We start from the raw sequence: 16,173 nt of genomic DNA on the forward strand, positions 1-16,173 counted from the left end.
ATTTGCATTCAGACAAGGATCAAAATACATTGTCAGGGGCTCCAGGGACTGAATCCTAGAAACCTTAGTACAGTCTCTTGTTCAAGACTGTGAGCCTCTTCCCTTTGGTTCCCTCTAATTCTTTTTCCCGTGCTTTTTGTTCTAATTATCCAACATTCATCACAAGTGCAGCTTGTGATTAAACAATGACAACTCATGTCATATACTGATAGGGAATTGAAAATTAGAGTCATGATCATATGAACCAAGCCCAAAGCTTTAAGAAATAATTAAGGGAAATTCCCAGGGTACCCCTCAACAAAGGAGTATTTTCAAAGATTCAAGCCATAACTGCTCCCCACTTAACTAATAATACATCATAGCGATAGGTATTCAGACTTTGTTGATTGAATTCATGGTAGGAGCCAATCATCCCACAGTAATAATGACAGTTCTTATAATCAGGGATTATTACTATAGCTGATAATACTTAGTGACTGCATTTTATGCCTGTGAGGTCTCAGGCAAGTGACCCAACTCCTCTGCACTTCAGTTTCCTAACATGGAAGATGAAATTAATAATAGTGCCTATCTTAACATTTGTGGTGAGGATTCAGTGAGATAAAGCATGAAAAAAATCATTTTACACAATGCCTTGTACACAGTAAGTAATCAACAGTTGTTAGCTTATGTTTGTCTTCTGTTATGTCCCACCATCAGGTCGTGATACAGGGCATCTTCTCACCTGGGGTCCTCTTCCCTTCTCTCTGCCAGCAACAGTATCCCCTCATAATTCAAAATTTGGTCTAAAGGATATCTTTATCTCTAGGGGGAAAGCTTTTCCTGCATCTGAACTAGTTCAATGAGCACCCCTTCAGTGCACTTTTCTAGACTTTGTATATTAAATAGCACCTTCTTCTACTGCCTCATAAGCAACTTGGATTTTTCTCCAGGATATACTTAAGTCTTCCAGGTTTGAAACATTTATTGAGTACCAACCACCTCAGTGCCATACACTGAGACTATATGTTGTGGGGTATATGAGATGAGTAAAGAGACAGAGATGGGAGAAAGAAAAGCAGTATTGTTTGAATCCCCTTTTATCTTATGCATCCTCCTATGAATTTTAAAGACATTTCTTCATTTAGGTTTCACAATACCCTTAAGAAGTAGGTGCCATTATGATATTTATTTTACAGATATAGAAAGTGAGATTCAGAGAGATAAAATAGCTTATCCAAAGTCACTCAGCTATAGAGCATTGGCCCAGCACATGGATATCCCCGGTTCGATTCCCTGTCAGGGCACATAGGAGAAGCCACCATCTGCTTCTTGCCCCCTCCCTCTCTCCCACCTCTCCCTCTTTGCCTCCTACAGCCAGTGGCTCAGTTGGTTCAAGCTTGACCCCAGGTGCTGAAGATAGCTCAGCTGGTATGAGCACATTGGCCTCAGGTGCTAAAAATAGCTTGGTACTGAGCATTGGCCCCAGACAGGGTTGCCAGGTGAATCCCAGTTGGGGCACATGTGGGAATTTGTCTCACTGTCTCCACTTCTGTCACCTAAAAAAAAAAGTAAATGACCTTGGTGGGTCTGACTCCAGAGTCCACTCCTACCACCATTATCCTTCACTGTCCCTCTCATTTTTTAAATCAGTTGCAATGATGTATATCAAAGTAATATGTAAATTGTATAGTACAATACATATGATATATGGGTCAGTTGATGCCCTACTCACATACCCTTGACACTAAACCTTCTTTACACATGCCAACAGCATCCTATTGTAAATACATGCTACTTTCTACCTGAAGACTTTCCCTCAGCCTAAGAATGAGACAAGTCAGAAGTATTAGGGGATATTAATACTCCTGAAAGAAGCTATCACCAGCCAATAGTGAAAATAAATTGAAAGACAAAGACTTCAGTCTCCTGACTTTTTAGGTGGGTGTGTTTCACACCACTCCTAGAGGTGCTCAGAGCTAACCTGCTTAGGAATGCACCTGTTTTGGCTTCTTTCCCTTTGTTGTCTCACTTCCTCATTCCTCTACCAACTCTTCCTGAAATCATCTCCCAATTAAATGACTGGCCCTAAATCTTTGTCTCAGGGTCTTTCCCTGATTCAGTTATGTCTAAAACAAGAATCCTTCAGGAATTCCTCCTATGGCACTTTTCCCAGGGTGAGTGTCCTCATGCTGCCAGGATTTCCCATGTGAGTCCCCCAAGGGTGTACACCACAACCTCAATGTGTCTCTTCTTCTACCTTTTCATGAGCATCCCATCATTTTTATTTTTTTATTAATTTTAATTTATTGTGTTAACATGGATACAAGTATATCACTCAATATAACTCCCTCACCCCCCCATACCCATGTCTCCCATTACACCCCTTTTGCCCCCCTCTCACTGACTCTCTCCCCCCTTTCCTATGGGTTTTGCTCTCCTGTTATCTGTATCTCTGTGTTATGTATAAATAATTTCACTAATTGCTTCACCTTCTCTGATCCCATCTCCTTATGCCCCTTTCCTCTCACAGCTGTCCCTCTGCTCCCTGTGACATCACCTCTGCCTCTATTCAGTTCCCCAGTTCACTTTGTTCATTAGATTCCACATATAAGTGAGATTATATGATATTTGTTTTTCTCTGCCTGGCTTATTTCACTTAGCATAATAATCTCCAGGTCCAACCATTCTGTCACAAATGGTAAGATTTCCTTCTTTTTCATGGTCGTGTATTATCCATTGTATATATGTACCAAAGCTTTTTAATCTACCTGTCCACTGAAGGACACTTGGGCTGTTTCCAGATCTTAGCTATTGTAAACAATGCTGCAATAAACATGGGAATGCATATATTCTTTTGAATAAGTGATTTGCTATTTTTAGGATATATTTCTAAAAGTGGGATAGCTGGGTCAAAAGGCAGTTCCATTTTTAATTTTTTGAGGAATCTCTATATTGTTTTTCACAGTGGCTGCACAAGGCTGCATTCCCACCTGCAGTGCAGGAGGGCTCCCTTTTCTCCACACCCTCATCAGCACTTATTCTGTATTGTCTTGTTAATGAGTGCCATTCTGACTGGTGTGAGGTGGTGTCTCATTGTGGTTTTAATTTGTATTTCTCTGATGATCAATGATGTTGAACATTTTTTCCTATGCCTTTTGGCCATCTATATGTCCTCTTTGGAGAATTGTCTATTCAGTTCTTTTGCCTATTTTTAAATTAGATTGTTTACCTTCCTGGTGTTGAGTTTTAGAACTTCTTTATAAATTTTTGTTATTAACCCCTTATCAGACATATTGGTGAATATGTTTTCCCATTGTGTGGGTTGTCTTTTTTAGTTCATGGTGTCTTTTGCTGTGCAAAAGCTTTTTAGTTTGATATAGTCCCATTTATTTATTTTGTTCTTTGTTTCACTTGCCCATGGAGATAAATGTGCAAAAATATTGCTATGAGAAATATTAAAGTTTACTGCCTATATTTTCTTCCAAGATGTTTATGGTTTCGTGACTTACTTTTAAGTCTTTTATCCATTTTTACTTTATTTTTGTGAATGGTATAAGTTGGTGGCCTAGTTTCATGTTTTTGCATGTATTTGTCCAATTTTTGCAACACCATTTATTAAAGAGACTGTCTTTACTCCACTGTATGCTTTTTCCTCCTTTGTCAAATATCAATTGACCATAAATGTGTGGGTTTATTTCTGGATTCTCTGTTCTGTTCCATTGATCTGTATGCCATTCTTATGCCAGTACCAAGCTGTTTTGATTACTATGGCCTTGTAGTATAACTTGATATCAAGAAGTGTGATATCTCCCACTTTAGTCTTCATTTTCAAGATTGCTGAAGCTATTCATGTTTTGATTTTGTTTTTTAGGTTCCATATAAATTTTTGGAATATTTGTTCTATATCTTTGAAGTGTGCCATTGGTATTTTAATAGTAATTGCATTGAATCTATGGTAAGATAGTTCTTAAATTTCACTGTGCATCTGAATTATCTGAGGATTAAAATACAAGATTCCTTGCCCTAGTCCGACTTTCTGAAGCATACTTTCTGGAGAGGCCCCCCAGTGCCTATATTTTCATAGATTCTGCATATAATCCATACATCATTCAGTTTGAGAAATACTACTCTAATACATTCCTGTAGCCTGGACCTTCAAGGAATATGGATTATGTTCCTTAGTGTCCTGTCTACCCCAAAGCCTCTGTGGATACAAGTTCTTAAGGAAGTCTGGATTAGTTTATGCCTCCTTACTCCTAAAATAAAGCATGGATAAGACCAAGGCTTATTATTTCTGTCAGAGTAGAGGGCCCAAGACTACTGGGCAATAGTCTATAATGCAGAGAATCGAACCATCTTATTGACTTAGCCTAATTTCTACTCTCACCTCCCTCATTGTCTGCCTCCAATCCCCATTCTCTCCTGTGGTAGAAACACAGTGAAGACTACACGTGATCATTAAAGTCATGGCCTGTGTTCCTTTGTCTTTGGGTGAAATCTTCTCCCACTCCCACCTCCTCAAACACGTCTTCTTCCCAGTGATGGTTTCTGTGTGCTTTGAATTCATGGTTTTGATCAATGCTGGGCACAAGAGAGGAGGGGCAGTGGAAGGTGTCAGTGTGGTTTACTTTGTTATTGGTTTACCCGTAGATTCTTGTACTTTTTTCACCCTCAATTCAAATGCCTGAACTCCAAGTGCAAACTTCAGCTCCTTTCCTGTACTTCAACCTAGTGCTATCCTAATCACTGGTCTCATTACTCCTCTGCACCAAGCTCTGATGCTTCTCCATATTCCTCACCCCATAGCAGCAGGAAACTACTTCTCTATATTTTGAGTGACAGACAAGAAATCAGAAAAAACTTTATGGAGAAGACTATGTACAAGCTTGGACTTGAAGAATAGATTTGATTTTCACAGGGAAGGAGGGAGGGAGGGGACACTCCAATAAGAATGAGAAAGGAAAACATCACTAATATAGCATAAGCATCAGACACTGAGTTATGAACTATAGATACATTATTTCATTCATCCCTTACTGCAATTCAATGAAGTAGGTACTAATGATAAATTATCTGTTTCAGTATCCTCATCATAAAATGAGTCTAAGTTAATTGTCCAAAGTTGCACAGCTATTAAAGGGAAAAGTAGAGACTCTAACCCAGACAGTGTAGTCTGCAGTCTTGACCACCCTATTTCACTACATGTCAATTATAGTAGTCACCCATCCACTAGGGATTTCAATCCACATTCCTTCTGAGTACAGTGGTATGCTGGTAAATGGTTTTCAAGGTAAAGGGGGGGGGTGCAGCCCTGTGTTAGCTCTTTTCTGTAGTACAAATTTTCCTACCATGGCTAATTTCAAGCTACCAGTGGTTTAGTAACTGACTCATAATATCCCTGAACATTTAACATCAGCTTTCAGGAGCCCCCTAGTTTTGGCTTGAAGTCTGTAATTCTGTCTAGAATGCTTGAACTTTTATTACGTCAGTGCAATCACAAAGGTGAATGAACTATCAGAATGGGGAAGATAATGCCAAATTTAAACATCAAGAGTGAAAAACCAAACCAAACATTTATGAATTAGGGGAATTCTGTGTTTTTCCTACCATGAACTAAGCCTCTATCATTTGCCATCCATTTTCAAATTGAGATACACTTAAATGACATGGCTCCCAGAAATTTGCCAAGTAAGCAACTATCCTGAAAATCAAAGGCCCAAAAAACACAGTGTATTCCTGAGAGACATTTACTTTTATTAGAAAATATAAAATTATTCACTAACACCCTTCAACAAACAGATTTGGATGTCAAATGGCAGAAGCACTGTACAAACAAACAAAAAATGCATTCACAGAGGATTCTAAGAAAAACTCTTATTCTCCCCATTCCCATACCATGTTTCTTCTTCTGCTCTCCCAAGTTGGAGGGCTTCATCATTCTAGGTTGAACCTGGGTCTCTAATACTCTCTCCAACTATTCATAGTTCAATTTTGCACACAGCAATGGAGCTAATGAATAAATGGTAGGATTTAAATCCAGAATAATTTGATTTCAAGGTTCATGGCTCTTTCTAATATATCACCTTTAATAAATGTGTATTTGTTCCAAGATTTAAAGGTTATTCATATCACATCTATGAAGAGTTTTAGACTCTTACAAGTTTAAACACTATAAATTGTAATTTTAGGTGTGATGCTAGAGTTGTTGATTGCAATAAATACCTAAAGATGGGAAGGTGTAATTCCCGGGCCATTGAAGGATGTCCTGCATTATCCCGCCTATCCACAACTGGTTGTGGCAGGAACCAACACATACTGAGTGACTACTCAGTTGTATGCCAATATTGCCATTTCTCTTTTTTTTTTAATCCAAGTAATGAGTGTACTAGCACTCCCAAGCCTTCTATTCACCACCCATATCGTCCTTCCAGTAGGTCTTAGTCAGAAATCTACAGAGAAAAAAAAAGATACAATTTGATATTTAAAATAAAGTTGTCAATATTTAAATGAAAGTTGCTGTAAGTATGAACATAAAGTAGTTGACAGTAAATTTCACAAAAGAATGCATGAAGAACATTTATTTAAAATGCATTGTTTAAAATAAATTATCACAAATCTGGGGGGATATCCAATACAAAATATAAAGAGACTACAAAAGTCTCTGCTATATTATTGCAGGTCGAGTACTAGTTAAAATCACCCCTACCTTGCCTCCCTGGAAAAATGTCTAGAATATTTCCAGATATACATAGGGTACTGTGAAAGGTCTTCTAGATGAGGTACTCTAAAAACAGACACAGTGTTTAGAAATGCATAATTTTATAGGAAGTTAGCTAGTGGAAAGGTCCAGGTGTTTTAAGTACTTATTATTGACCCCACGACCAAAACTTGAGCTGGTCAAAGCTACTGGGCTTCCTTGGTGGGGCAACACTTGTAATTTGCCTTAGAAAATGCTTTTATGTATTTCCAGGTTTGTCATTGTGCCAGTCCCAGGCGTTATTTGCTCCCTTACAAAACTCATGAACCTTTGAAAGTAGATGGAGATGCTCTTAAGATCTGAACCATAAGGCAAATTAACCTTGTTTGATCAGGACAGGAAGACATGATCTACATTCTCTTCCTTAAAGACATAACTGCTTTAAGGCAATATTTTCCACCACCCCTGGTGGTAGACCAGAGGATTTTCAGTGGCATCTGGATGAATATATTTCATTTTATATAGTTGTATTCATTTTCCCATATGTGGTTTCATAAATATTATTGCTTTGGATGTGGCTTAATTTAAGTAAAGAAGTATCTGTGAAGATAAATATTAAGTAAACAATAGTATTGTGGTATGTGGCTAGGACATAAATCATTAAGGAAGTTTGTGAATGGATTGCATTTGAGAAATACTATTTTAGGGTTAATACAGAGGTGTTCCCATCAAGGTCAACGTGCATTGAAATGGTCCCTTATCATTAGGAACAAGAATAATCTATTACACTTCTAACTTACTTGTGGTCATTTATTACCTCTTATTTATATGTTCTCTTTGTCTCTCCTGCTGTTTAGCATTGAATCTTCCACATATTCCATTCAATCATAGTGAATGCAATATTAAAGTCTGGAAAGTGAAATTTCCCAAAGACATGTTCTTAGGTGAACTTCTTGTCCTCTAATCTTCACATCCTATCATTTTATTTGATGCCTTATTTAACTGCCTTCTCCCTACATAAGCTTCCCCTGTAAACAGCATAAGCACTGATGAAATTTCTCAATTACACTCTTGTTTTCCTTCTCTGTGAATTGCTTCAGCCATTCTTTCTCTATCCCAACTACCCCCATCCCCACTCCCATTGGGTTGACTTTGGTACAGGTGATTGGCTCTTCTCTGCCTCACTAATCCAGCACACTTATTCAAATTAGATGGCTGCAATATAAAGCACTGCAATTTGGTTTTAGGAAAGCATATGTGTGCAAAACAAGATTATTAGAAAATAATTCTAATGGAATTGACTTCTGATACATGTTTACTAAGACCAAAGCAGATTTTCATTCAAAAAAATATTTCAGATTTTCATTCAAAAAAATGAACACCTTTTGTCATATCTCATGGGAGATTTCTTCCGGGAAGTATGATATATTCTAAGGCTGATTTCTGTAGCATACCACTATTTAACTCCTAACACAGCTGAAATTAGATAAGTTGCCATAGGACAACAGTATCTTTTATTTACTGAGAAAATAGGAAAGGGATGGACTTAAAACGTCTTCTCTCTGAACACAAGAAATGTGGTCTAATAGTTTGTTCTTAAGGAGAAAATACCTTTACAATAGGTAAATCTAGTGAATGAAAACCAGAAACCTCTCCCTTTTCTCTCCCTAGCACCCCAAACATTCGCAGGCCTCCAAATCAAAGAGAAACAGATAAGGTGAACAACAAGGCATGCTCTGTACTCAAAGCAAGATCAGTCTCTATACATAGACACCTTTCTGGCACCGATATAAAAAATTCAAACCTGGAAATTCTTTGGTCTGCAAATAAGCTCATCTATATACCAGGTGGATTGAAGGGGGGAAAAAACACAGACACTTTTCCACACACATATATACATATATATACTATATATTATATATATATATATATATATATTTTAATGTGAGCATAGAAAAACAGATGCTCCCAAAATGTCTGTGGCCCTCTCTCACATAGTCTTGTGGAGCAATTTAACTTCAAATTTCTAAAATTATAAAAATGTCTAGACTAAGCATTAAATTGAAAAGAAAGAAGCCCTTACATAAAAAAAACAAAGTTTCTGAATTATTTTTAACTCTTTAGTGATACCCAGCCCCCAATATTACAGATAATTGGATAAGGGAGTAAATGAAGAGAAGCCTTCCCCAAATGGGTAGACTATGATTCACTGATTTATTTAAGAAATAATTTAATGGTCTCCTGTATGCACAACTCAATATATTAGTATGTAAGATCTTTTTTTCCCCCTGCAAATACAACTCTTGTTTAAGTTCCAAGGAATGAAGATCATGGAATTTTTTTTTCTTTCAGGCTCTATTTGTGAGGATAATTTTTTTTTTTAAGTGAGAGAAGGGGACATAGAGAGACAGACTCTTACACATTGATACTTGGAGCATTTTTATGGAAAACTTCCCTAAAATGTATGATACATATGCCTGGGTTTTTCCAGCAGAAATTAACTGAACTCAATAAGCCATGCCCTGTTGACTCAGGCATTCACAATAAACATTCCTGATTATACTGTGCAATAGTACAATATTGTCTGCTTTTTTTATCCCTTCCTTCTTCTTTAAGTCAGTCTGTCACTTCCTCTGCTGAGAACATACCTCTTTCTAATATCACCTCCTCCCTCCATGAACAATCCTCCGATTTACAGCTTTTCATTTACCGTGAACTAAAAAACCAACATTGGTAAGAACTGTACGTTAACTGAGAGTTAACAAGGCACTAAAAGTGAGGATGAAGAAATAATTGTGGCCTTCAAGTCAGCAGATCTGTGACACCTAAATGTTTCTATCTTAAGATGACTTTCCCATCTCTTCCAGTTTAAGCTAAGTTTTGAAAGGGTGATGTTGTGAGAGAGCTACTTTCAAATAAGTGAGCTTGTTCTCAACAAACTGGACATGGACTAGAATGATATTTTAATAGCTTCAAGTTTTTCTGAACTTAAAAATAAGTCTTAGTGAATGACCCCTCCCAGAGTTATTTAATATCACATAATCACACAATGTACATCCCAAACACTTTTCTGGATGTTACTCAGTTTGATCTTGACAACACTGATGAGACAGGAAGGGCCAAAATTGTCCCAGACTACAGATAAGAAAAAGGAGAATAAAGAAAGTTGAATGATTTACCCACAGTCATAGAGTAAGTATATAACAAGGTTGGGCTACTGGGTTCTTATTTGCGGTTCCTCTCACAACACTAATATTTTCCATGGCTTTCTCTCACTTTCCAATGTTCAAACAGATACTATGTCTTGCCACTGGTGAGAGACTTACTTCATTTCCTTTGGGCTTGCTTCTTTATTTCTCTCTAGGTTCTGCCAGATGTCTTTAGGAATCTTGCTCATTTTTCTGGCAGAACTCAAAACCCTCTGATTTTATTATGTTGAGGGTTGTCAGTGAATTAAAAATTCAACAAATGTATGGTCCCAACTTGCCATCAAAGTTAACAAATGTCACCAGTAAGGATGTTTCTCACAATCAGACACTAAAGAATACGTCCCAGCAGATACCTAACAGCTCGTTTTGTGTCACGGTAGCATGAAAAATCACCTCCTCAAGACATTCATTAACCTTTCATTTCCTCCATAAATAATCAGTCAGAAATGTAGCTCATATTTTAAATTAATCTAAAACAGCGCTTTCAATTGTGCATATGTTCTCTCTCTCTCTCCTTGAAATGACTTAAGGTCTTCTAATGCCAACATGATAAACATGATATTTGAATATATGATTCCACTGCTAGGTCAGCTTAAATCTTATCTCTTCTGAGAAAAACTTTCACTATTTATCCCAGCAGGTCTCAGACACCTCTTCTTCATCTTCTCCTAGAACCTAGAGCAGTTATTGGTATTTGACATTTAGCCCATATTAAGAAACCATGTGATGTACTGTCAGGAATATGGGTTCCAGAGGCAGACAGACTCAGGTTTTAATTTTAGCTTTATAACTTCCTGGTCATATGGCCTTGGGCAAATCGCTTAATCTCTTTTTAGCTGAAATTCTTCATCTGTAAAATGAAACTAATGATACTTAATCTGTTCAACTGTTTTAGGAATTAAATACACATAAAGCACCTAGCACAGTGCCTGATATATATTAGGTACTCAATTAAGGACAGTTGTTTCTTTATTATTACAATGGCCTTTTGTATATACTTTTGGTTTGGTATGTGTACAATTTTATAGTCTTCACAAGTTGTTTATAAACCCTTTGAAAGCTGTGTCCAGAATTGAACTCATCATGAAGCTTAAGCTTAATGAGTTCTTATTGCATGGGTTCTTTCCAAGGCCATATTGAAAATATTGTAAAGCTAGTGCTCAACTTACGACCACTGTTGGTTCTGACAGACCAGTCATAACACGATTTGGTCGTAAGTTGGGTAGGCTCTATGTACAGTACTGTGAAATGATGTTATAAAAATCTTTAAGTCAAAGACAAAGACAATTTCCTCTTGGTAGACATCTTGGGAGGGGTTTGATGAAAAATATTGAAGATACAAAACACAAATCGCTGTACCGAGTCTGGGATAACAGTTGAAATGGTGCACATGGAGATGGTAGTGCTGCCGGAAGCTGGTCCACACTGTCGTATGCCCAGCTGGGCAACGCTTGCACTGCCAGATGCGGAGCAGTCGTGGTTAGTGATTGTAGTCATAAAGTCAAATGGTCATAAGTTGCATAGATCATAAGTCGATCAATACTTGTATTTGTAATTTTATATAATTTTTTTAAAGAGGGCTTCTGAAGTGGTATTAGCATCAGGCCTGTACAAAACCTGGTTCTGCCTCTGGTTGTGTCTTTAACCTCTATGTTACCTGCCTCTTCATTTCTACTCCCTATTATTCAGCATAGTATTTTACACATAGTCAGTACTCAATAAAATGATTTTCTAAGCAAGGTTGGGGGGACAGACAGGATGGGAGAGAGATGAGAAGCATCAACTTGTTGTTGCAGCACTTTAGTTGTTCATTGATTGCTTTCTCATATGTGCCTTGACTGGGGGGGGGGGGTCCAGCTGAGCCAGTTACTGCTTGCCTAAGCCAGTAACCTTGGGCTCAAGCCAGCAACCTTTGGACTCAAGCCAATGACCATGGGGTTATGTCTATGATTCCATGCTCAAGCCAGTGACACTGCACTTAAGCAGGTGAGCCCAAAGTCAAGCCAGAGACCTCAGGGTTTGAAACTTGGGTCTTCAGCATCCCAGATCTATGCTCTATCGACTGTGCCATTGCCTCATCAGGCAATAAAATGACATTTTATAAAATCCTCAATTAAACAGAATTTTTGCTCTACTCAGCTATCTGGAAATAAGCTTATGTCAGGTATTTATTAAAAACTTCCAAATGCCAAACAATAATTTGGTTGGAAAATACTCAATTACATATCTTGGGAAAATAAAAATGCACATGGTATTTTGTAAGGATATTATTAATACAGTGTTACTCATGAAAATTACAATAGTGATGATGACCCTAAGGCAGGGTTTCTCAGCCTCAACCTTACTGATGTTTTTCACTGGATCATTCTTTGTTGTGTGGAGCTGTCCTGTGCATTGCAGGACATTCAGAAGGATTTCTTGCCTCTACCCACTAGATGCCAGTCATCCCTCCCATACATGACAGCCAAAAATGTCTCTAGGCATTGCTAAATGATCTCTAGGGGAAAATACTCTTCCTTAATGCCCTAAGGCATCACATTCATCACCAGAAGATGTACAGATGGTCACAAGTTTTGGTATTAAAACAGGGAAAAAGAAGGCAAGCATTTTGGAAAAGTTTTGAATAAGCAGAAGCAACCTTGGTTAACCTGAAGATCCTATTAACCCCATTCTTTGACTGTTTTATTCCCCAAGCATTCCAGATAACAAAAAAAAAATGTACTGTAAATTCTATTTTCTAATTTGTATGCAAAGTTCAGTTCATTTGCCATCTCAACAGCTAAGTACAGAAATCTAGTTCATGATAAGGGATCATCAGTTTCATTGCTTTTGCTATCTATTTTAAGTGACAATGATGCTCCTGGCCTGGAAATTTAGAGAGCTTTCCCTACCTTTTTTTTTTTAACATTTTTAACTCTAATATTTGCAATTCTTCCTGTATTCTCTGCCTGAAAGTGAATCTGGTTCAATTAACTGTGATTTTACTGTATAGAGACCTAATATTTTGTTGATCATTTAAAAGTAATTTGTTCCAGCCATCCCATTTATTGTGAAATTGAAAATGTGCTCCTTGAATAAACAATATTTCTTATTCTTTCTGCAGGTTGTGATCCTGGGTAAACATTCAAGAGGTTATCACTACATGCTTGCTAACCTGGTAAGAACAAGCAGAGTTTACGTTTCCCAGGGCAATATACTCTACTTAGTTTGTGTCATTTGTAATTGTCCAAAAAAAGAAATACATAAAGTACCTAATTTGTTCTCTAGATGTTTGGGGAAATGAGTCAGTAAATACCAAAACCTGAATGTAATAGCCTTGTTTTCAAATATGCTTTCTCTGTTTTAGGTGCGAAGCTTATATTCTCTCCTCATTTAAAAGTCAATAATTTGATGTGACTTTTCTGTGATTATTCTTAGACTCAAATTGGATTTGAAATATAAAGCATTTTACCCAGGTTTGAAATGAAAAACAAGGGACGGAGACAGAAAGTGAATTATTTTCCCAATTAAATCCAATGTAAATGCACATCAGTACAGGATTTGTCTTTTCCAAGGTAGACCACTACCAAATCTTTTCCAACCAGATGCCATAAATAGGTTTAAACATGGGGCACTAAGTGTATAGTCACCTTTCTACTTACGATAAAGCACAACTTGGATGTTTGCCTTCAAATGCCCCATGCCTTTAAAATTTGTGACATTCTAGAAGCTACTATTTCATTTGGGTTAGTTTATAGCTCTTTGTTCTCTAAGAGGACACTTGGTTTAGGAATGAACAAAATGGCTTCTAAATCAGTAATATCTGTTTGGCAGAGGTTCTGAATAATAATACCATCTCTGCGGGACAAAAAAGGGACATTAAATTATCACTATGATACTAGGAATCTATTAAATTATTACATAACATAAGTTCTAACCCCAATTTTGTTTCATTAGCATAATAGAGTCATAATCATTAAAACCAAAATAGTGGCAACAAAGGTGAAAGATTAGTGTAATTATGTTCTTAAATCAAAGAAAAATCTTTTTTTTGTTTGTTTTAATAATGAATATTTTTAAATGAAAAATAAAATATTACTTAAATCTTTTTTCTTAGGAAGTGTATACACTCAAGCACTTTATTAGATGAAGATTAGAGGTACTGCTTTGAAATATAGTGTGCACCTTCTCTAATAAATTGCTCATAGTGAACAATTTCAGTCCATTTTGGTGATAAATAAATTGCCTCAGTAGGAAAATCTTGATTCTTAATTTACATCTGAATACATTCAGTTTTTTTAAGCAACCAACAAGTAAAGGATGTTTGTTGACTAAGTGGAGATTAAACCAGGGCCTGGCAGGGAATAGGGAGGTCACAGCAAGGCACTGGAAGCAGTAGGCGATGGATTATTACCATTTCTTCCTCACTATTAAGTAATTTTCCTTTCTTTTTCCTTTCTTCCTTCATCCCTCCCTCTACCTTTTACTTCTCCTCTGCTTTCTAAGTCCTAGGGTTAACATATCACTGACAGTAAATGATATGACTTTAGGTAGTACACACACACTTTTTTATTATAATGGTATTGTATTTATTTAATATGTATTAGAAAATATAAAACTAGCACATCAAAATCCAAATTTTATGGATATTGTTTACTTTATACAGGGCTTAAGTAAAGATTTAATAACAAGTGAAATCATTTTCAATGTGTTAAACATGTCACATAAATACTGGCGTGGGGATAAACACATAAAAGCTAGAGTTTTCTTGTATACTGTACATGCTTGTGGGGATACTTGGACCACTGAGATTTGGGAAAGCATTGAACTGGGGGTCAGAAAGTTTGAGTTATTATACTGAGTTTGCTACTAGCTAGCTGTGGTACCTTGAGTAAGCCACTGTACCTCTGTTGAACTCAGGTTCCTTACTGTAGAACTCAGATGGGAGTGGGGAGTTACTGATGTATTGGTTGGGTCCTTTAGAAAGAGATGCTAAGATATAATTAAAAGTACAGGACATTTATTGACAGTAATACCTGTGAAAAATAAAACAAAGAGGGATACAAGTAGGCAGGGAGAGCTTTATACTACAATACAGGTCTGGCATCAACAAAGGAGGAGAAAAGGAAGGATATTTGTTAAGTAGAGCCTCAAACTAGAAAAGCTCTGAGAGAGTCTTGACCAGCAAAGCTGCGAGCTCCACAGTAAACTCTGAATATAGAAAAACCTCATTCTGCCCCCAAATGGCAAGCTATTTTTCTCTGACTAGGCTCAGCCATTGGCTGGCAGCTGCTCAGAAAGCACACACCTCCCACTGAAAAGCTGAGGCAGAGTCCGAAGGTACCTGAAGCTGGAAACTGTCATCTAACTCAACTCCTAAAGGAAAGTTCTGTCTTAATGGGAGATCTGAGCCATGAACTTCAATGGCTGCCTCAGTTGGTCTAAGATGACAAGATGATCTACAAAGACATTTGCCATTCTAGAATTCTAACTAGGCTTCTCTAATTCTACTGATACATCCTTCAGGTAAGCTCTGGTGTCAATTTTGAGACCCAGATGTGACAGAAATATAAGCCTGTGGAGTGATAGTACTGCAAGAGAGAATCACTAGGACAAGGTTGGGAAAAAGAATGGTAAACCAAATGCCTAACACAGACTCAGAATTATGAAACCTTGGGAGGATGGCTACAATAAGAACAAGCAAATTCTGTTCCTTGGGAAATAATGTAATGTACAGTCTGGGTAATAAATGCATGTCAGTCTGGGTAATAAAAACATGAACTCATGCTTTGAGTTGCCACCCCTTCTCTTCCTCTAGTGACCTTCTGTTCATTTGAATACAGCCTTGTGTTTTCATAAGTCCTGTACTGCATATCACATTGCATATGGGCAATAGGGATTTTGCTAATCCCTGATGAAACAGTTTATCCCTTCCATAGTTTCCAAATTTTTTAAGCAAATTCAAAATACACCAAACCTCTCTACCAAAGACACAGATACACAGACACACACAACAAACCAAAACTATTTAGAAGCAATTTAGATAGTCAAATAAGAAGAAGTGGAGCTAAGAAGATGTTTCTTTTCAAGATGAACCATCTGGCCTTTCAAGATGAGCCGAGTGGATGAAAACTATGGATATATATACAGGGGAATGAATTCAAATCTTGTAACAACAGCACAGAACCATTGCCTTTTTCCACAAATGCAAAGTCAAAAACATCTAACTCAACTCCTAAGCTTTCTGGTATCACCTGCACCAGAGCCCCAAGCATCCCCTTTGCTACTGAGCTCCATACATCTGGC

At 37.3% G+C, this 16,173-nt stretch overlaps 1 protein-coding gene across 4 annotated transcripts in view; it reads left to right on the forward strand.

The window, feature by feature from the left end:
* Positions 1–16,173, forward strand: part of GRIA3 (glutamate ionotropic receptor AMPA type subunit 3) — a 435,245-nt gene that overhangs the window by 261,122 nt on the left and 157,950 nt on the right. For all 4 annotated transcript variants that reach the window (XM_066356601.1, XM_066356603.1, XM_066356602.1 and 1 more), the window contains one exon: positions 12,992–13,045. In XM_066356601.1, the coding sequence (XP_066212698.1) occupies positions 12,992–13,045 (54 nt within the window). The remainder of the gene's footprint in view (positions 1–12,991; positions 13,046–16,173) is intronic.

This window comes from Saccopteryx leptura, chromosome X (genome assembly GCF_036850995.1).
Source record: "Saccopteryx leptura isolate mSacLep1 chromosome X, mSacLep1_pri_phased_curated, whole genome shotgun sequence".
In the NCBI taxonomy this organism is placed as follows: Eukaryota; Metazoa; Chordata; class Mammalia; order Chiroptera; family Emballonuridae; genus Saccopteryx; species Saccopteryx leptura.